General features: G+C 37.9%; 1 protein-coding gene and 1 non-coding gene across 2 annotated transcripts; both read left to right on the top strand.

The window, feature by feature from the left end:
- The first annotated feature begins 1,146 nt into the window (after positions 1 to 1,146).
- Positions 1,147 to 1,249, top strand: LOC114914251 (U6 spliceosomal RNA). Its single transcript, XR_003801038.1, has one exon. It is a non-coding gene; the product is annotated as a U6 spliceosomal RNA (small nuclear RNA).
- A 7,535-nt stretch (positions 1,250 to 8,784) lies between these two features.
- On the top strand, positions 8,785 to 13,277 carry LOC105044830 (trans-cinnamate 4-monooxygenase). Its single transcript, XM_010922856.4, is given in 5 exon segments — positions 8,785 to 9,522; positions 9,525 to 9,660; positions 10,011 to 10,039; positions 10,042 to 10,143; positions 12,476 to 13,277. Coding segments are annotated over 5 exon segments (1,512 nt in total). The 5' UTR covers positions 8,785 to 8,876; the 3' UTR covers positions 13,075 to 13,277.
- The last annotated feature ends 302 nt before the right edge of the window (positions 13,278 to 13,579 follow it).

Below are 13,579 nucleotides of genomic sequence, written 5' to 3'. Positions count from 1 at the left end.
TTAAAATTCTATTTTATGAACATGACATGGACAAGTGGGGCAATCCATCCACTTTCTATGATGTCAAGGTCACGAATTTGAAAATGAGTGGGGACAACAAATTTCTTCCCCCCTCCAGAGTACTCAATTATGTAAGAAAGATGAACAAATTAATGTTACATTTGTAATTTATTGTTAATTGTCACATATGGCTAGCTCGTTAACCTTTTTAACAAACACTGTATGAAATTGTCATATATATATATATATATATACATCAAAGGGCTCAATGCCTATGTAAGCAGAAATTGATATATAGAAGCAAAATTCCTTAAAACTATAATATATTTTATTAATAATTTCAAAAAAAAATTCTATACAAAATTACTGGAAACATATAGTATAATTATTTTTATTATAAACAAGTATTTTTTTGGAAAAACAAATCCTTGAGCTTAAAGTCTAAACAATAGTTGATTGGCTGTATGATTTTTATTTATTTAGGTTTATTTTTGTTATTATCATCATAGGTTTAGAAAAAGCATTATCACATTCTAATGGCTCCCTAATGAAACTATTATAATAATTATGGCAGTGCAGTCATTTTTGTCTCAAAAAGCAAGTTTTCAAAGCTATTATGACAATACTACAATGGACAAAATTTTAAAAATAATAATATTTTTTCCTTCATTTTTGGGATAAACTAACATATTTTTAGCTGTGTGGTCTCTTTTAGAGGAAATTCTAGGGAGATATTTAAAATAAATAATATTTTTTAAAATAGTATAAATAAAAATATCAGTCTTTACTTGCACTATAGTGATATACTATAACAAAAAAATAATGGAACATCAGAAAAATATGGCTGCCATACATATAAGGTTGCCGAAATAGTTATATATAACGTTCGTTATAATTATGATTATGATGCTATTACTTAAAGCTACCATCATTGTTGAATTTAATTATAAATATTGTTGTTATAACCTAAAAAGTATTTGGGTACAATATATATATATATATATGCAATGTTTTCTCTAATTTTCGGAGATGAAATGTTTTATCCAGCTTTATGTTCCTTCCTGACCAATTCCTTAGGTGGCCAGCTCTTATTTGAAGTCCCTGATGAAGTGACGTCACATGACACATAAATGATGTCACAAACATGGCCTCTTTAGGGACATCATCTAAAATTGGAATGATACAAGGAAGATTAGCATGACCTTGCACATAGATGATATGCGCAAATGGATAAATGATGTCACAAACAGGATGAGCCGACTTTGATTTGTTCTATTCTATTTGGGATTGGGTGGTAGAACTTGGCAGCCCTTCCACGCTTCCTTGGTCATTGGGGTAGGTGGAGACGACGACCTCCACCAATGGACAAAGGCTCCCGGAGTAATGTTATGGAACACCACTAGGTTGCGCTCAATATTTTTTGCTACGCCATGCTGCGCTTCGAGGACTAGTGCAACTTTGCTAGGCCCACTGCAACAAGGACTGGTTTATGCTGGGAACCCTATGCTTTGAAAGTAAACAGCTTATGATGCTCTGGTTGACTAGGTGTATGCAAAGTATAAACAACAGGTTATACAATATTATGATAAAAATAATCCACTTTAATTTATCTCCGGTATGCATACATAACAATTACATGATAATACCATAATTAATATACAAATAGCAACTAGATATCTAATTTTAAGATTTAACTGACACCCAAACAACCTATAGTCTCCAAGATTCCATGTGTTGCATGGATCACAATGATAATTGTGGCACATCAATTCATGCATAATCTTTAAAAAAAAAAAAACTTGCTTGATCATTCGAGTAGTAGGTGGACATTGTTTTCTTTTCTTTTGGTATTACCGATCAGATGATTTGATCGAGAAATGTCGAGGGTATGGTGATGAACAAATGTACATTCCATGCTTGCTTCAAGAGAAGTATAGATATAACATAACATGAAAGGATTGCAAACTTTTTGAAAGCTAAAAAGGAGGATGAACTCCGCGTGTTGACTTCCTACAAAGACATGATAACCCCCACTTGATGGGCTGTCCGATCGCAACGGTGCTTGGGCTGTGGGGAAGCAAATGTGCATCCTTCATTTGTGGGAACAAGTGGTTGCACCGGCATCCATGTGGGCGCCACTCTGTTGTTGTCTTAGAAGTGGAGTCCGGCATCCATGTGGGCGCCACTATGGTCTATGGCTTGAAGTTTGTGTGGTGGTGTATGTTTGTTTTGGGGCAAAATGGGAGGTATAAGAACCTCAATAAAAGCTTATTTGAAACGAAATAGGGAAACTAACTGCGAGAGATCCTCTTGGAGCTAACCAATCAGCAGGGATGTAATCTTCTCTATATATACACATTATTTGTCAAAAAAAAAAAAATTCTCCATAGGACAGTCAAGATAAGGCAGCCATGGCTATGAGAAAAGAGGAGATGCTTCTTTTTTACTGGATTTGATCCATTTAATAACAGTTGCAAAGTCCTGTTCTATAGCAATCTTATGAGATTGTAGTAGTACAGCTATCGTAAATCCCTGCTAATCTCTGCAGCATGAACAGTAAATGGGAACCTGCCTCGATGACTTGACCAGAGCAATTCCGAACAACAAACTCAGCTCTAGTAATTCCATCCTCGACCCAATTAATCACTTTCACTTTAGCACGGGAAGGTGGCACCTAAAAAACTAGCGTAGATGGAGATATCATGGAGTTCACGACAGAGCTGCTGGCATCTCAGGGAGGGCCATGAGTCCCTAGTGGCTGCAAACTTGGGTGCAACATCATGGAATCCTAGAACAAGTGATCTATTTGCTTGGTTGCCTGTATGAACCGAAATGGAAGGAATACCGTGGCAACAACCCAGTAAAAGAAACCGTCCATCTTTCAAAATCTGAATGACGAATATCAACAAATGAAATGGGCAAGGAGCGTGAGAGAAGGAAATGCAGGTACTTACAATACATTGGTTCACGATCAGAATCGTAATGAGTTAAAATGAAAATCAAAATGGCCCCATCTCTCAACATATTTGGTAAATAATTTTTTTAAAAATCAATCAAATAGGAAGAAATTTTTGGAAGATTAATTTTGTAAGTAAATCTTGTAGAACAGAATTCGAATGTCAGAGAAGAGGCATAATTGGATTTAAGAGAATTAAGATATTCTCATTCCTCTCCGAATGAAAAAGAGAATAGAACTCCCTCTAATCAAATTATTAGAATGGAAGTCACTCGTTCCTACGTTCATTTTAGGATTCAACTTCTCTCAATCAAATACATCTTTATTAGGTTCCAGGTAGATACAACAACCTGTAAGAGAATTAATATATGCTCAATATGCTTATCATCGGTAACTTGCTGAGAAGTTATGGTATTTCTCTGTGCAAATAATGACTTGCAAGGGCACTTTCCACCGGAATAACCTTATTCTGGGAGGATACAGCTTACCTTCCGTACCCAAGAGATTTGGAGTTTAGATGCGTGAGTTAGGTAACAACAACGCTATGGACACCTCTGGCCACCTAATCGAATAAATTGCTAATAAAAAGTTGAACCTGTGCACTGTATAACACCGGCATTTTTTTTTTTTTTTTTTTTGGTAGGATAACACCGGCATTTAATGTATGTCTCCCAAGGTGTTCGTAAGTCATGACTGCGACTTTGCCACTAACCAGCAATTTTCGTATAATTTAAAAACATGTGGTAACATCCATCTATGCTATTATTTTATCCATTTGATTCATCGCTTTCTGTATTTTGATCACGTAGCCACCTATCACACCACAAGAAATGTGAAGGTGATTAGTTAATCTGGCAATTGCTGATGCTGTTCTTTGGACAGCAATGATGTAAGATTTACAAAATTTAATTTTATTGTTGTTGAAACTAAAAAATTAGATGCACAAATTATATTTTCATAAACAGCTAGTCTGCAACACAAGTTCTCCAACTGGATCCACATCATGAGAGGCACATGTGAGGCTTAGGTCACACACAAGTGTTTTATCTTTGAATCATTCAATCGTATGGTTGTCAGTATTTGGTATTTTTTGGTCTTGTTAGCACTTGGTCCATGCAAGTTGCGACGGAGTTGCATATTTGAACTTTAGTAATTTGTGCAAGTATGAGGCATTAATTCAGTGTAGCCTGGTCCGGCTAAAATGACTTCACGCACAACATCATGAATGTGCCATGCGGTTTATGGTATCATATGATTGTAGTATAACTTTATTCTGTTATTCTTGTCATTATTGGCTAGAGAGATGCGGGCGATATTATTAATTAAAGTTACTTGGTCCATAAAATTTGAAAAAATCTCTTATTTTTTTCAAGATTATGGACGATTCTACCTCCATCACTATCCTCTTCTCACCCTTCCTCTAGCCCATGCTAGGTCTACAAACAGACTGAGTCTAGTGCTTATGAAACTGATCCACTAAAGAAGTATTTGGTTGAGAAAAGTGGGGGTCTGGAATCGAAATCAAAATGGATGACTCCCATTCCAACTGTTTGGTTGAAAGGAGTCCCATTCCAATTTCGATTCTAGAATGAAATAGAAATTGCTCAATCTATATAGAACTCAATCCCTACTCTCCTCTATAGATTCAAATTTTCATTCCAATTTCGATTTCAATTTCAATTTCGATCACGAACCAAATGCTTTGGGGGATTTAGCCATTCTAATTTCGATTTCAAACCATTTCGATTCTCATTTCCATTCTGATTTCGGTTGTGAACCATACACCCTCTAAGTTCATTAGGGCCAAAACAATGATCAACATCTTTTGAAATCAAATTCCTACCTTCCATCTGTAATAGCAGAAAGTCATATCATCCAAATTGAAGTATGATGTTTATAAATTAAATAGCTCCTACTAGGTCATATCATTCAAATTAACAGGTTGATGAGCTCCAATTATCAACACCATCATAGTAATTATTAAATTCACTGAATACATACAAACTATTGAAGATGGAGTTTTTTTTCCTTTATACATATTTTTTTATATAGTTGCTTCTGTAATTTGGACCCATTCCTGTCAATGCCACAATTCAATGTCAAAGATGGCCTAGATTTTCAAAAGCAATAGGATAAATTTTTCAAACTAATTCAGAATAGATGACTTCATAACAAAAATGCTTGTCTTTTGTATCTTCTTTGTTAAAAAAAAATCGGCAACGGCTCTCCAATACACATTATTTAATGCATCCACGTTGTCAACTACGATACTATGTGCACTTGCTGGTGCTGGAGGTTGGTCGCATCCTCTTAAAATCACTGAAAATTATAAACATTAACATACCCACTTCCCCAATTCCCATCCCCAAGTCCAATTCGGCAAGTGAAGGGTGCCGCCTTAGGTTGACTTGGTATATTGCTCATATTTTACGATTATAGGATCCCTATTAGCAACCAAATCAATCCACGATTAAATTGCTTTTTTTTTTTTGGAGCTTGTGTTTGGTGGCCGTCAAAATGTTTGGAACTCATTGGTTTGGCCAGGTACGGCTAAAGTTAACCGCACCGATAAATATTTCGTGCCAAGGTTGGGGAAAAAGCACTAAAAAGAAGACCAATTCTTCCCACATTGTGGACGAAGAAGGCACATGGATGGACACCACGTCGAAGATGAGGCGTCTCTGGGGTAAGAACGAATATTTAACCCGAGAGGTCCAGAAAAGAAGGCTCAGACGGCGTCACGGGTCTCACCGACCCTCCACCTTGACAATCCCGTTACGGTCGTCACAGCGGAAAAGAGAACTTCTCTATTAAGCCGGGACACCAAGGTCTAAATCACGGATTCCAAACGCATTGGATAAACCGGTAGAGTTTGGATATACGGATGATATCGGATTGGATGTTATTTGAATATTAGATATTTATATTTATATTTATTTTATTTGATGAATATGAGTAAAGATTTAAGTATTAGTCGGATACAAGAATTCATATTTATATTTATTTTATATGGACATGGTTATAAATTGGGTGCTAGAAATATGAATATAAAAATAGATATAAATCAGATAATTAAATTTTATGATCAAAGAATCAAACATATTATTAAGTAGGTGTTAATTATTAAATCAAACTAAAAATATTAATATAATTATATATTTTTAAAAAAATATTTATTTGTATAAAATAAAAAAATAGTTGCAAATAGAATCAAATATTTATATATGGATTAGATGTTATCTATTTATTCTATATTTTTTTTTTATGATGGATATAGATATTGATACGGATATTAGTCGATGTTAAATTTTATTTATATTTAAATTGATTTGAATAAAAAAAAAAAAAGGCATTAGTGTTTTTTTTTAGGAGTTTCAAAAACTCCTCTCTAGACGATGCGGTCATTTTGCGAGCCCTCGTGCATGGGCGACCATTCCGTGAGTCGTTCATACATACACAGATTCCGCACGCGGTCGTTTTGAGCCTATAAAATGATCTCTATCCACTCCGAGAGTTTTCTTCTTCTCTTTAAAAAAAAAATTCTCTCAACACACATTCTCTCTCTCATTTTTTTCATTTGATCATTTGGACTGAGAACGAGTTTGATCGACGTCTGATCGAGATTGTACTATCGATGGATGTTGGAGTATTTGACTTCCGAATTGTACTTGAAGGAGAGTGTGCGGTTCAAATTTTTACACGAAAAAGTCGAAACTCCTTTAAAACAATGGTTTAACCACCTCCCAATCAGATTTTTTATCAATTCAATATATATTATTTCATACACATCATGGTGTGTGTGTGTATATATATATATATATATATATATATATATATATATATATAGAACACACATATAATTTCTATATCAATAGTTGGTCCACTTTATACCTATTTGGATTTAAATCCAAAATCTTCTCATGTCTTTCCACAACAGATGCACGGATCGAAACGATCGATGGATCCCTCTCTTATTTGAAGTTTTAACAACATCCATGACTCCGACTTATGGACCAGTACAATGTCCCAAGGTTATTTTGCAGCTTGTCATCATACAAATTTTCTAGCAAATTCATAGCTAATATATCAGCTGTTGTTAGTGATTAATCATGTCATGCATATGGGGGCTCGTAACATGTTGATAATGGGCCACGGTTATTGCATTTTTAAATTAGTTGTGTATTTTAAACACAGATGTAGAATCACAGACTCAAAATCTCTAACTAATCGTGATTAACCGACCATTATTTTTTAAGTTCAAGGTACAAAGTATGATGCGTTAAAATAATAATATTTGTTCCAAGAAATGTGCCTGGAACGATATACTGGATTAGTTAAAAATTCATTCTTGAGTTGGAAGTTTCTCAAGCTGCACCCACATGAAGAGTGCCAAAGTGTGACATGGTGAAAGAAATGCGGTTGTGAAGGCAGTAGTATTTTCACCCCCTTCTATTTACATGGTCCTTTGCCTTGGCTAAATTGGACACCTTTTGCTTTACTTTCCAAAACATTCAAAATTTCAGTTATCAAACGACAAATATAATGGGCATGTGAAATGTAAATCATATATTATCAAATGATGTCTTGAAATCATCATGCCATGGTAGGAAAAATTACCCACTTAAAACAATAGAGATTTAACAAATATGAACAAGTTGGGTGCCATCTAGTGTTGCAGTTGATTGAGATTGTAGTATGCGCACTTACATCAATTCATCTAGCATATATTCCTATTTGTTACGGCTTCTACTAAAGTGATAATATTTTACTACCATCCTAAGTGATTTAACATCAATGTTTTCTTTTGATTTGGTGGTAGTTTCATAAAATTACGGGATCTCAACCGATTTAATCATATGACTCCCATAATGTGTTATATTTATATCAATACACCCCTATATAATACTGCAATAATCACTTAAAATGGCTGTCCCAATAAAATAACACAACTATGAAGAATGCACATGGAGTAGATTAATGTAACATATTACTCCCATACCCTAATTTAAGTATATATGTCAGAAACTATGTTATTCCTACGGTAGCCTGCAATTCCAAACATGTCTTCATCCCGAAAATTGGACAAATTGAATGTTTTATATAGCTCTCACGTTATGGTAACACTAATTTTAAGTCCTCACATTGCCCGTGGGTTCTAGATTATATAATCAATTATTTTTAAAAAAAATATATAGAGAGAAATAAAATAATATCCATTCAAAATTTTGATATTTATTCATATTTTCAACTACATATATGAGTGGATTTTATTATAAAAAGATAATACTATTAGACTTTAAAAATATCATTTAAGTCATATAAGTGGATTTTAAGAACATCATATTTTAATTCAATATTTGAAGAATTAAGAATTATTAGATAGGAGAATCTAGATATGTGGTATATTGTAGATTAATTTTGATCCAAATGATATTTATAGATGATAATATGTTGCTTATCCGGATAATCTAAATGGCTAATTTTTTTTTTAATTTTGATTTATATATATATATATATATATATATTAGATTGTAGGTATATGTATATATATATATAGATTGTAGGCGTTGCATGTTATATACAGTGCAAACTGCATACATGGTACCCCACTTAAGATTAAGTTGACCAACAGCTAATATGACCCCCAACAATAAAAGTACCCAAGCTATTCCCAACGTGGGCCAGACCAAACCCCATTAGAGAAATCAACCTGGTCTCCCGCACGCCACGCGCCCACCTTAACTCAGTCCTCACCAACTCCGTCATCTCTAACGGCCCTCCGTCAACCCCCCCCCCCTTTAAAAGCCACCCAAGTCCTCCCACCCCACCTCACCTCACGGGCTTGCTCTCACCCACTGCATCCCCCATCCTCGCCCACCCTCTCTCTCTCTCTCTGCCTCCCGGTCTCTGGGGGAGAGCAATGGATCTAGTCCTCCTGGAGAAGGCCCTTCTGGGGCTTTTCGCCGCGGTGACACTCGCCATCGCCGTCTCCAAGCTCCGGGGGAAGCGCTTCAAGCTGCCGCCCGGCCCCCTCCCCGTCCCCATCTTCGGCAACTGGCTCCAAGTTGGCGACGACCTCAACCATCGCAATCTGACGGCTCTCGCGAAGCGCTTCGGCGACATCTTCCTCCTCCGCATGGGGCAGCGCAACCTGGTGGTCGTCTCGTCCCCCGAGCTGGCCCGCGAGGTCCTCCACACCCAGGGCGTCGAGTTCGGCTCCCGCACCCGCAACGTCGTCTTCGACATCTTCACCGGCAAAGGCCAGGACATGGTGTTCACCGTCTATGGCGAGCACTGGCGCAAGATGCGCCGCATCATGACCGTCCCCTTCTTCACCAACAAGGTGGTGCAGCAGAACCGCCACGGCTGGGAGGAGGAGGCCCGCCAGGTGGTGGAGGACGTCAAGGCCAACCCCAAAGCCGCCACCGAGGGGATCGTGCTGAGGAGGAGGTTGCAACTTATGATGTACAACAACATGTACCGGATTATGTTCGACCGGCGATTCGAGAGCGAGGACGACCCTCTCTTCAACAAGCTCAAGGCACTCAATGGAGAGAGAAGCAGGTTGGCCAGAGTTTTGAGTACAATTATGGGGACTTCATCCCCATATTGAGGCCCTTCTTGAGGGCATATCTTAAGATCTGCCAGGAGGTCAAGGACCGCAGGCTCCAGCTCTTCAAGGACTACTTCATCCAGGAGAGAAAGTAAGTGTTTTTATTAATTATATCATCCACTATCATATTATAAGGTTTTAGACCTAACTAATATTTGGTTATTTATGGGATTCATTTCATGGGGTTTGTGACTTTGTTGGGTAGATATCTGTTGCCAACCTTTATTTTTTTTCTAAAAAATTTAATTTAAATTTTGGCACGATATTTGTGTTTGTTACTTGTTATCCAGGAATGGTGGTAGGTGTCTCGCCACCATCCAAAGTTCTATTTAAGACGTCCTCTTCCTCGAGGAGAATGATGTTGATTAGCTGATAAGACTGCTTGGCTCTTTGTACTTTATTATTGACGATATCATGCATTTGTGGGTAAAAATGGAACAGGAAGCTGGCGAGCACCAAGGGGGCAAGCAACATGGACTCAAGTGTGCCATAGATCACATCCTAGAAGCCGAGAGGAAGGGAGAGATTAATGAGGACAACGTCCTCTACATCGTAGAGAACATCAACGTTGCTGGTACTCTTCTAGCTCCTCTTTAGTTGCGTCTATTATTTTTCTTTTTCTTGTTATTTACTTTATTTGCGTCTATAATATTTCTTTTTTCTTTCGTGTTTCATTTTTTGTCTCAATGCAAGACATTAGGCACAATCATGGACTTTATAATGACTTTTAACATAGAAAGAAAGTTAAGGACAAGTAGGACTATTCAATTTGGGGCCAACAAAATAGATGGAGCAACTCGTTGAGCATGGGTGGGATACCAACAAGGTCTCTATCTAAAAGATGGGTCAGTACTTATAAGAGAGGACGGAAAGGTTTGTATTGATAGATACCCCTTTTCTTTGAATATTGATAGATACTTTTCGGTGCAATTATAAAGCGTTGTCCTAGCTTCTGAGAGATGCGGTGTTCATCTAGTCTTTGTTTTGGAGCCATTTGGGAATTGAACCTCTCCATGGATTCCCATGGGTTTCTTTTGGATGGCTGGGACCATGGGGTTTTGTGGCATTACAATTAGTGGTAGACCCGTGGACGGTGCAGGTGGTGAGTAGACTTCATGACATGTAGTTGAGTCATGCGGTGGACAGCAAACTAAGCTGATCTTTTTGTATATGCTCCACGTGGAAAGCCTTCTTTCTCCACCCTCCCGAGGATAGCTGGCATGATTTGTAGAAAAAATTATTGGTTAGATCAGATCCATCAATTTAACAATGGAATATTACAGTCACAAAGCGACACGTCTGTATTATGCCCTTCTCTCCTATTTCTTTTTAGTCCATGTATGCATGCATATATTGCTTTATGGTTGGCTTGGTGGACCTAATCCAATCGATGACTTCTTGATTTATAGCCACAAGGAGAGAATCTACTTTATTGGTAAATGTCACTAACTAGCCAGCAATATCTAGGTCAAAATCTATTTATTTGGGTACAGTTCCATCTTTTGCCTCCTCTTGATGCCACCTTTGTGTCCATTTATGGTGCCATATTTAAAGGGCACAATTACACATAACATGCAAAGAAAACTTGGGGGTTAATGCTATAGCCTCCCTTTCAGTCGCAGGAAAATAGTTCCTACTCCTATGTGACATCTGGGGACTTGGGCAACTCCAAGAATCCGGTGCAATACATGAGAGGTTGGTCTATGGTTGTCACTTGTAAAGTCATCCCCATGTGGACTAGAGCAGTCTTTTATGGGACCGTTAAGTATCTTATACTATTTTTAGAAATTTAAGATAATATTATTCTGTTTATAAAAAAAGAAATATTAGGTTTATTAAGTGAAGGAAATTCGAAAGAAGCCACTCGAATGTCAGCCTTGTTTAGAATTTATGGGCCTAACCACTATCATAAGGAAAAAAAAAGTCAAATCGCCAATAAAGAAAACTAGCCGAACCCGTTTGATAAGGCTTCTCAGAATCCAGCAAGGTTAAAAACCAAAACGGTGAGATGTTTTGTGCAAACTCCATTTTATTTTTACCAAAATTATGCGACACAATTTTCTATTCAATCTTAGTGCTACAAATATGAAATATCAGTAAGAACAACTAAAAAAAATTAACATAGACATTTTTATACTATTTCTAATAGGAAAAAGCAAAATTTTTATAGCGTGATGCAGTAAAATCAGACAAGTAACACAAATTGGTCAGCAGTTTCTATTATCCATACATATTAAAATTATTTTTCATAATTTTTTTTTCTAGTTTTGAATAGATATTGATCAAAACATAAAAAAATGAAGCAATCCAATTTGGTGGCCTGTAATTTTCAAAACCAATGCTCGTTACAACCAAACTCTCCAATATGTTATCAATCATTCCAGAATCATCTCAATCAAGCAAGAAAAAAAAGTGAAAGAGACCTCAATCTTGGACATTTCGCCAAGTTTAAATTACATTTTCGGAGGTCAATACACGCTAACATTATGATATCCAGACAATACGCCTACGCCAACTCCTATCTACCCTGTCACCAATCCTCAATTGCCACATAAAGGAACTAATTAAATAGGGAATGGGGTGCCGTCGGATAGCAGCACTTTTTCTCCATCTGGTAGGAAAAATCCAACAACATCAGGCTTGGTTCCACGGCCAGCCCAGAGAGCAGCACTAAACAAGCTTTATCCTATGAAGTCGGTATGACGCTGAATCACCCAACCATTCACAACTTTGAATCAAAAAGGTGGCAATTTTACTACAACCATGAGGTGGAAAACCTTATCTTGCTTCTGACCAAGTCTACACTATAATTTTATTCTTCATTAATCTTATATAATAATAATTATTGTTATTATTATATTATATGGTTCCAAGTCCTAAGTTCCGTTTTGCCACCTTTCATGTAGCCATCGAGACGACGCTGTGGTCCATTGAGTGGGGCATCGCCGAGCTGGTGAACCACCCAGAGATCCAGCGCAAGCTCCGGCACGAGCTCGACACCGTGCTCGGCCCCGGCGTCCAGATCACCGAGCCCGACACCCAGAAGCTCCCCTACCTCCAGGCCGTCATCAAGGAGACCCTCCGCCTCCGCATGGCCATCCCCCTCCTCGTCCCCCACATGAACCTCCACGACGCCAAGCTCCGCGGCTGCGACATCCCCGCCGAGAGCAAGATCCTCGTCAATGCCTGGTGGCTCGCCAACAACCCCGACAATTGGAAGAACCCCGAGGAGTTCCGCCCCGAGAGATTCTTGGAGGAAGAGGCCAAGGTGGAAGCCAATGGCAATGACTTCAGGTACTTGCCCTTCGGTGTCGGTCGCCGGAGCTGCCCTGGAATTATACTCGCATTGCCAATTCTCGGCATCACCATCGGCCGGTTGGTCCAGAACTTTGAGCTGCTGCCGCCCCCGGGACAGAGCAAGATCGATACCACGGAGAAGGGAGGGCAGTTCAGTCTTCACATATTGAAGCACTCCACCATTGTCTGCAAGCCTAGAGTGTTTTAAGGTGTCACCCCCTGTTCTTGTGCTGTTCTTTTATTTGTCTTCTCTTAGGATTCTAAAGTGGTTGGGGAGTGATATGAAAAAAAACCGAATCTTCATGTGATTACATATTTATCTATGGGACATTGCAAGGACAATCTGTCATTTTGTACTGCAAAATATATTTGAGAAAATCATGGGTTTACTCGTTGAAGCTCTTTTATTTATGGAACATTGTTAGTTAACCCAATAGAATAATGTAAGGGATTGTTTATTTTCTGTTGACTAAATCTAGGTCATGTTGAGACAGCCATGCGATGGGAATTAATTAGTGATGGGAATGCTATTCTTGGATGATTGTGTTTAATTAAACTGACTTGCAGAAAACGTGCAGCAGACTTGCACTTTTGCAAGCTTGCATGGAGGTGTAGATGCTTTTCATGAATAATGAAGTCCATAAATCGTCTGTTAATGACTTGAGGAGAACTGTGTGATGTCTGATTGTCCCCTGCTTCCTGTTTGGTATGTA

Source organism: Elaeis guineensis, chromosome 5 (assembly GCF_000442705.2).
Source record: "Elaeis guineensis isolate ETL-2024a chromosome 5, EG11, whole genome shotgun sequence".
NCBI classification, from domain to species: Eukaryota; Viridiplantae; Streptophyta; class Magnoliopsida; order Arecales; family Arecaceae; genus Elaeis; species Elaeis guineensis.
This window is presented reverse-complemented; position numbering and strand designations above follow the sequence as displayed.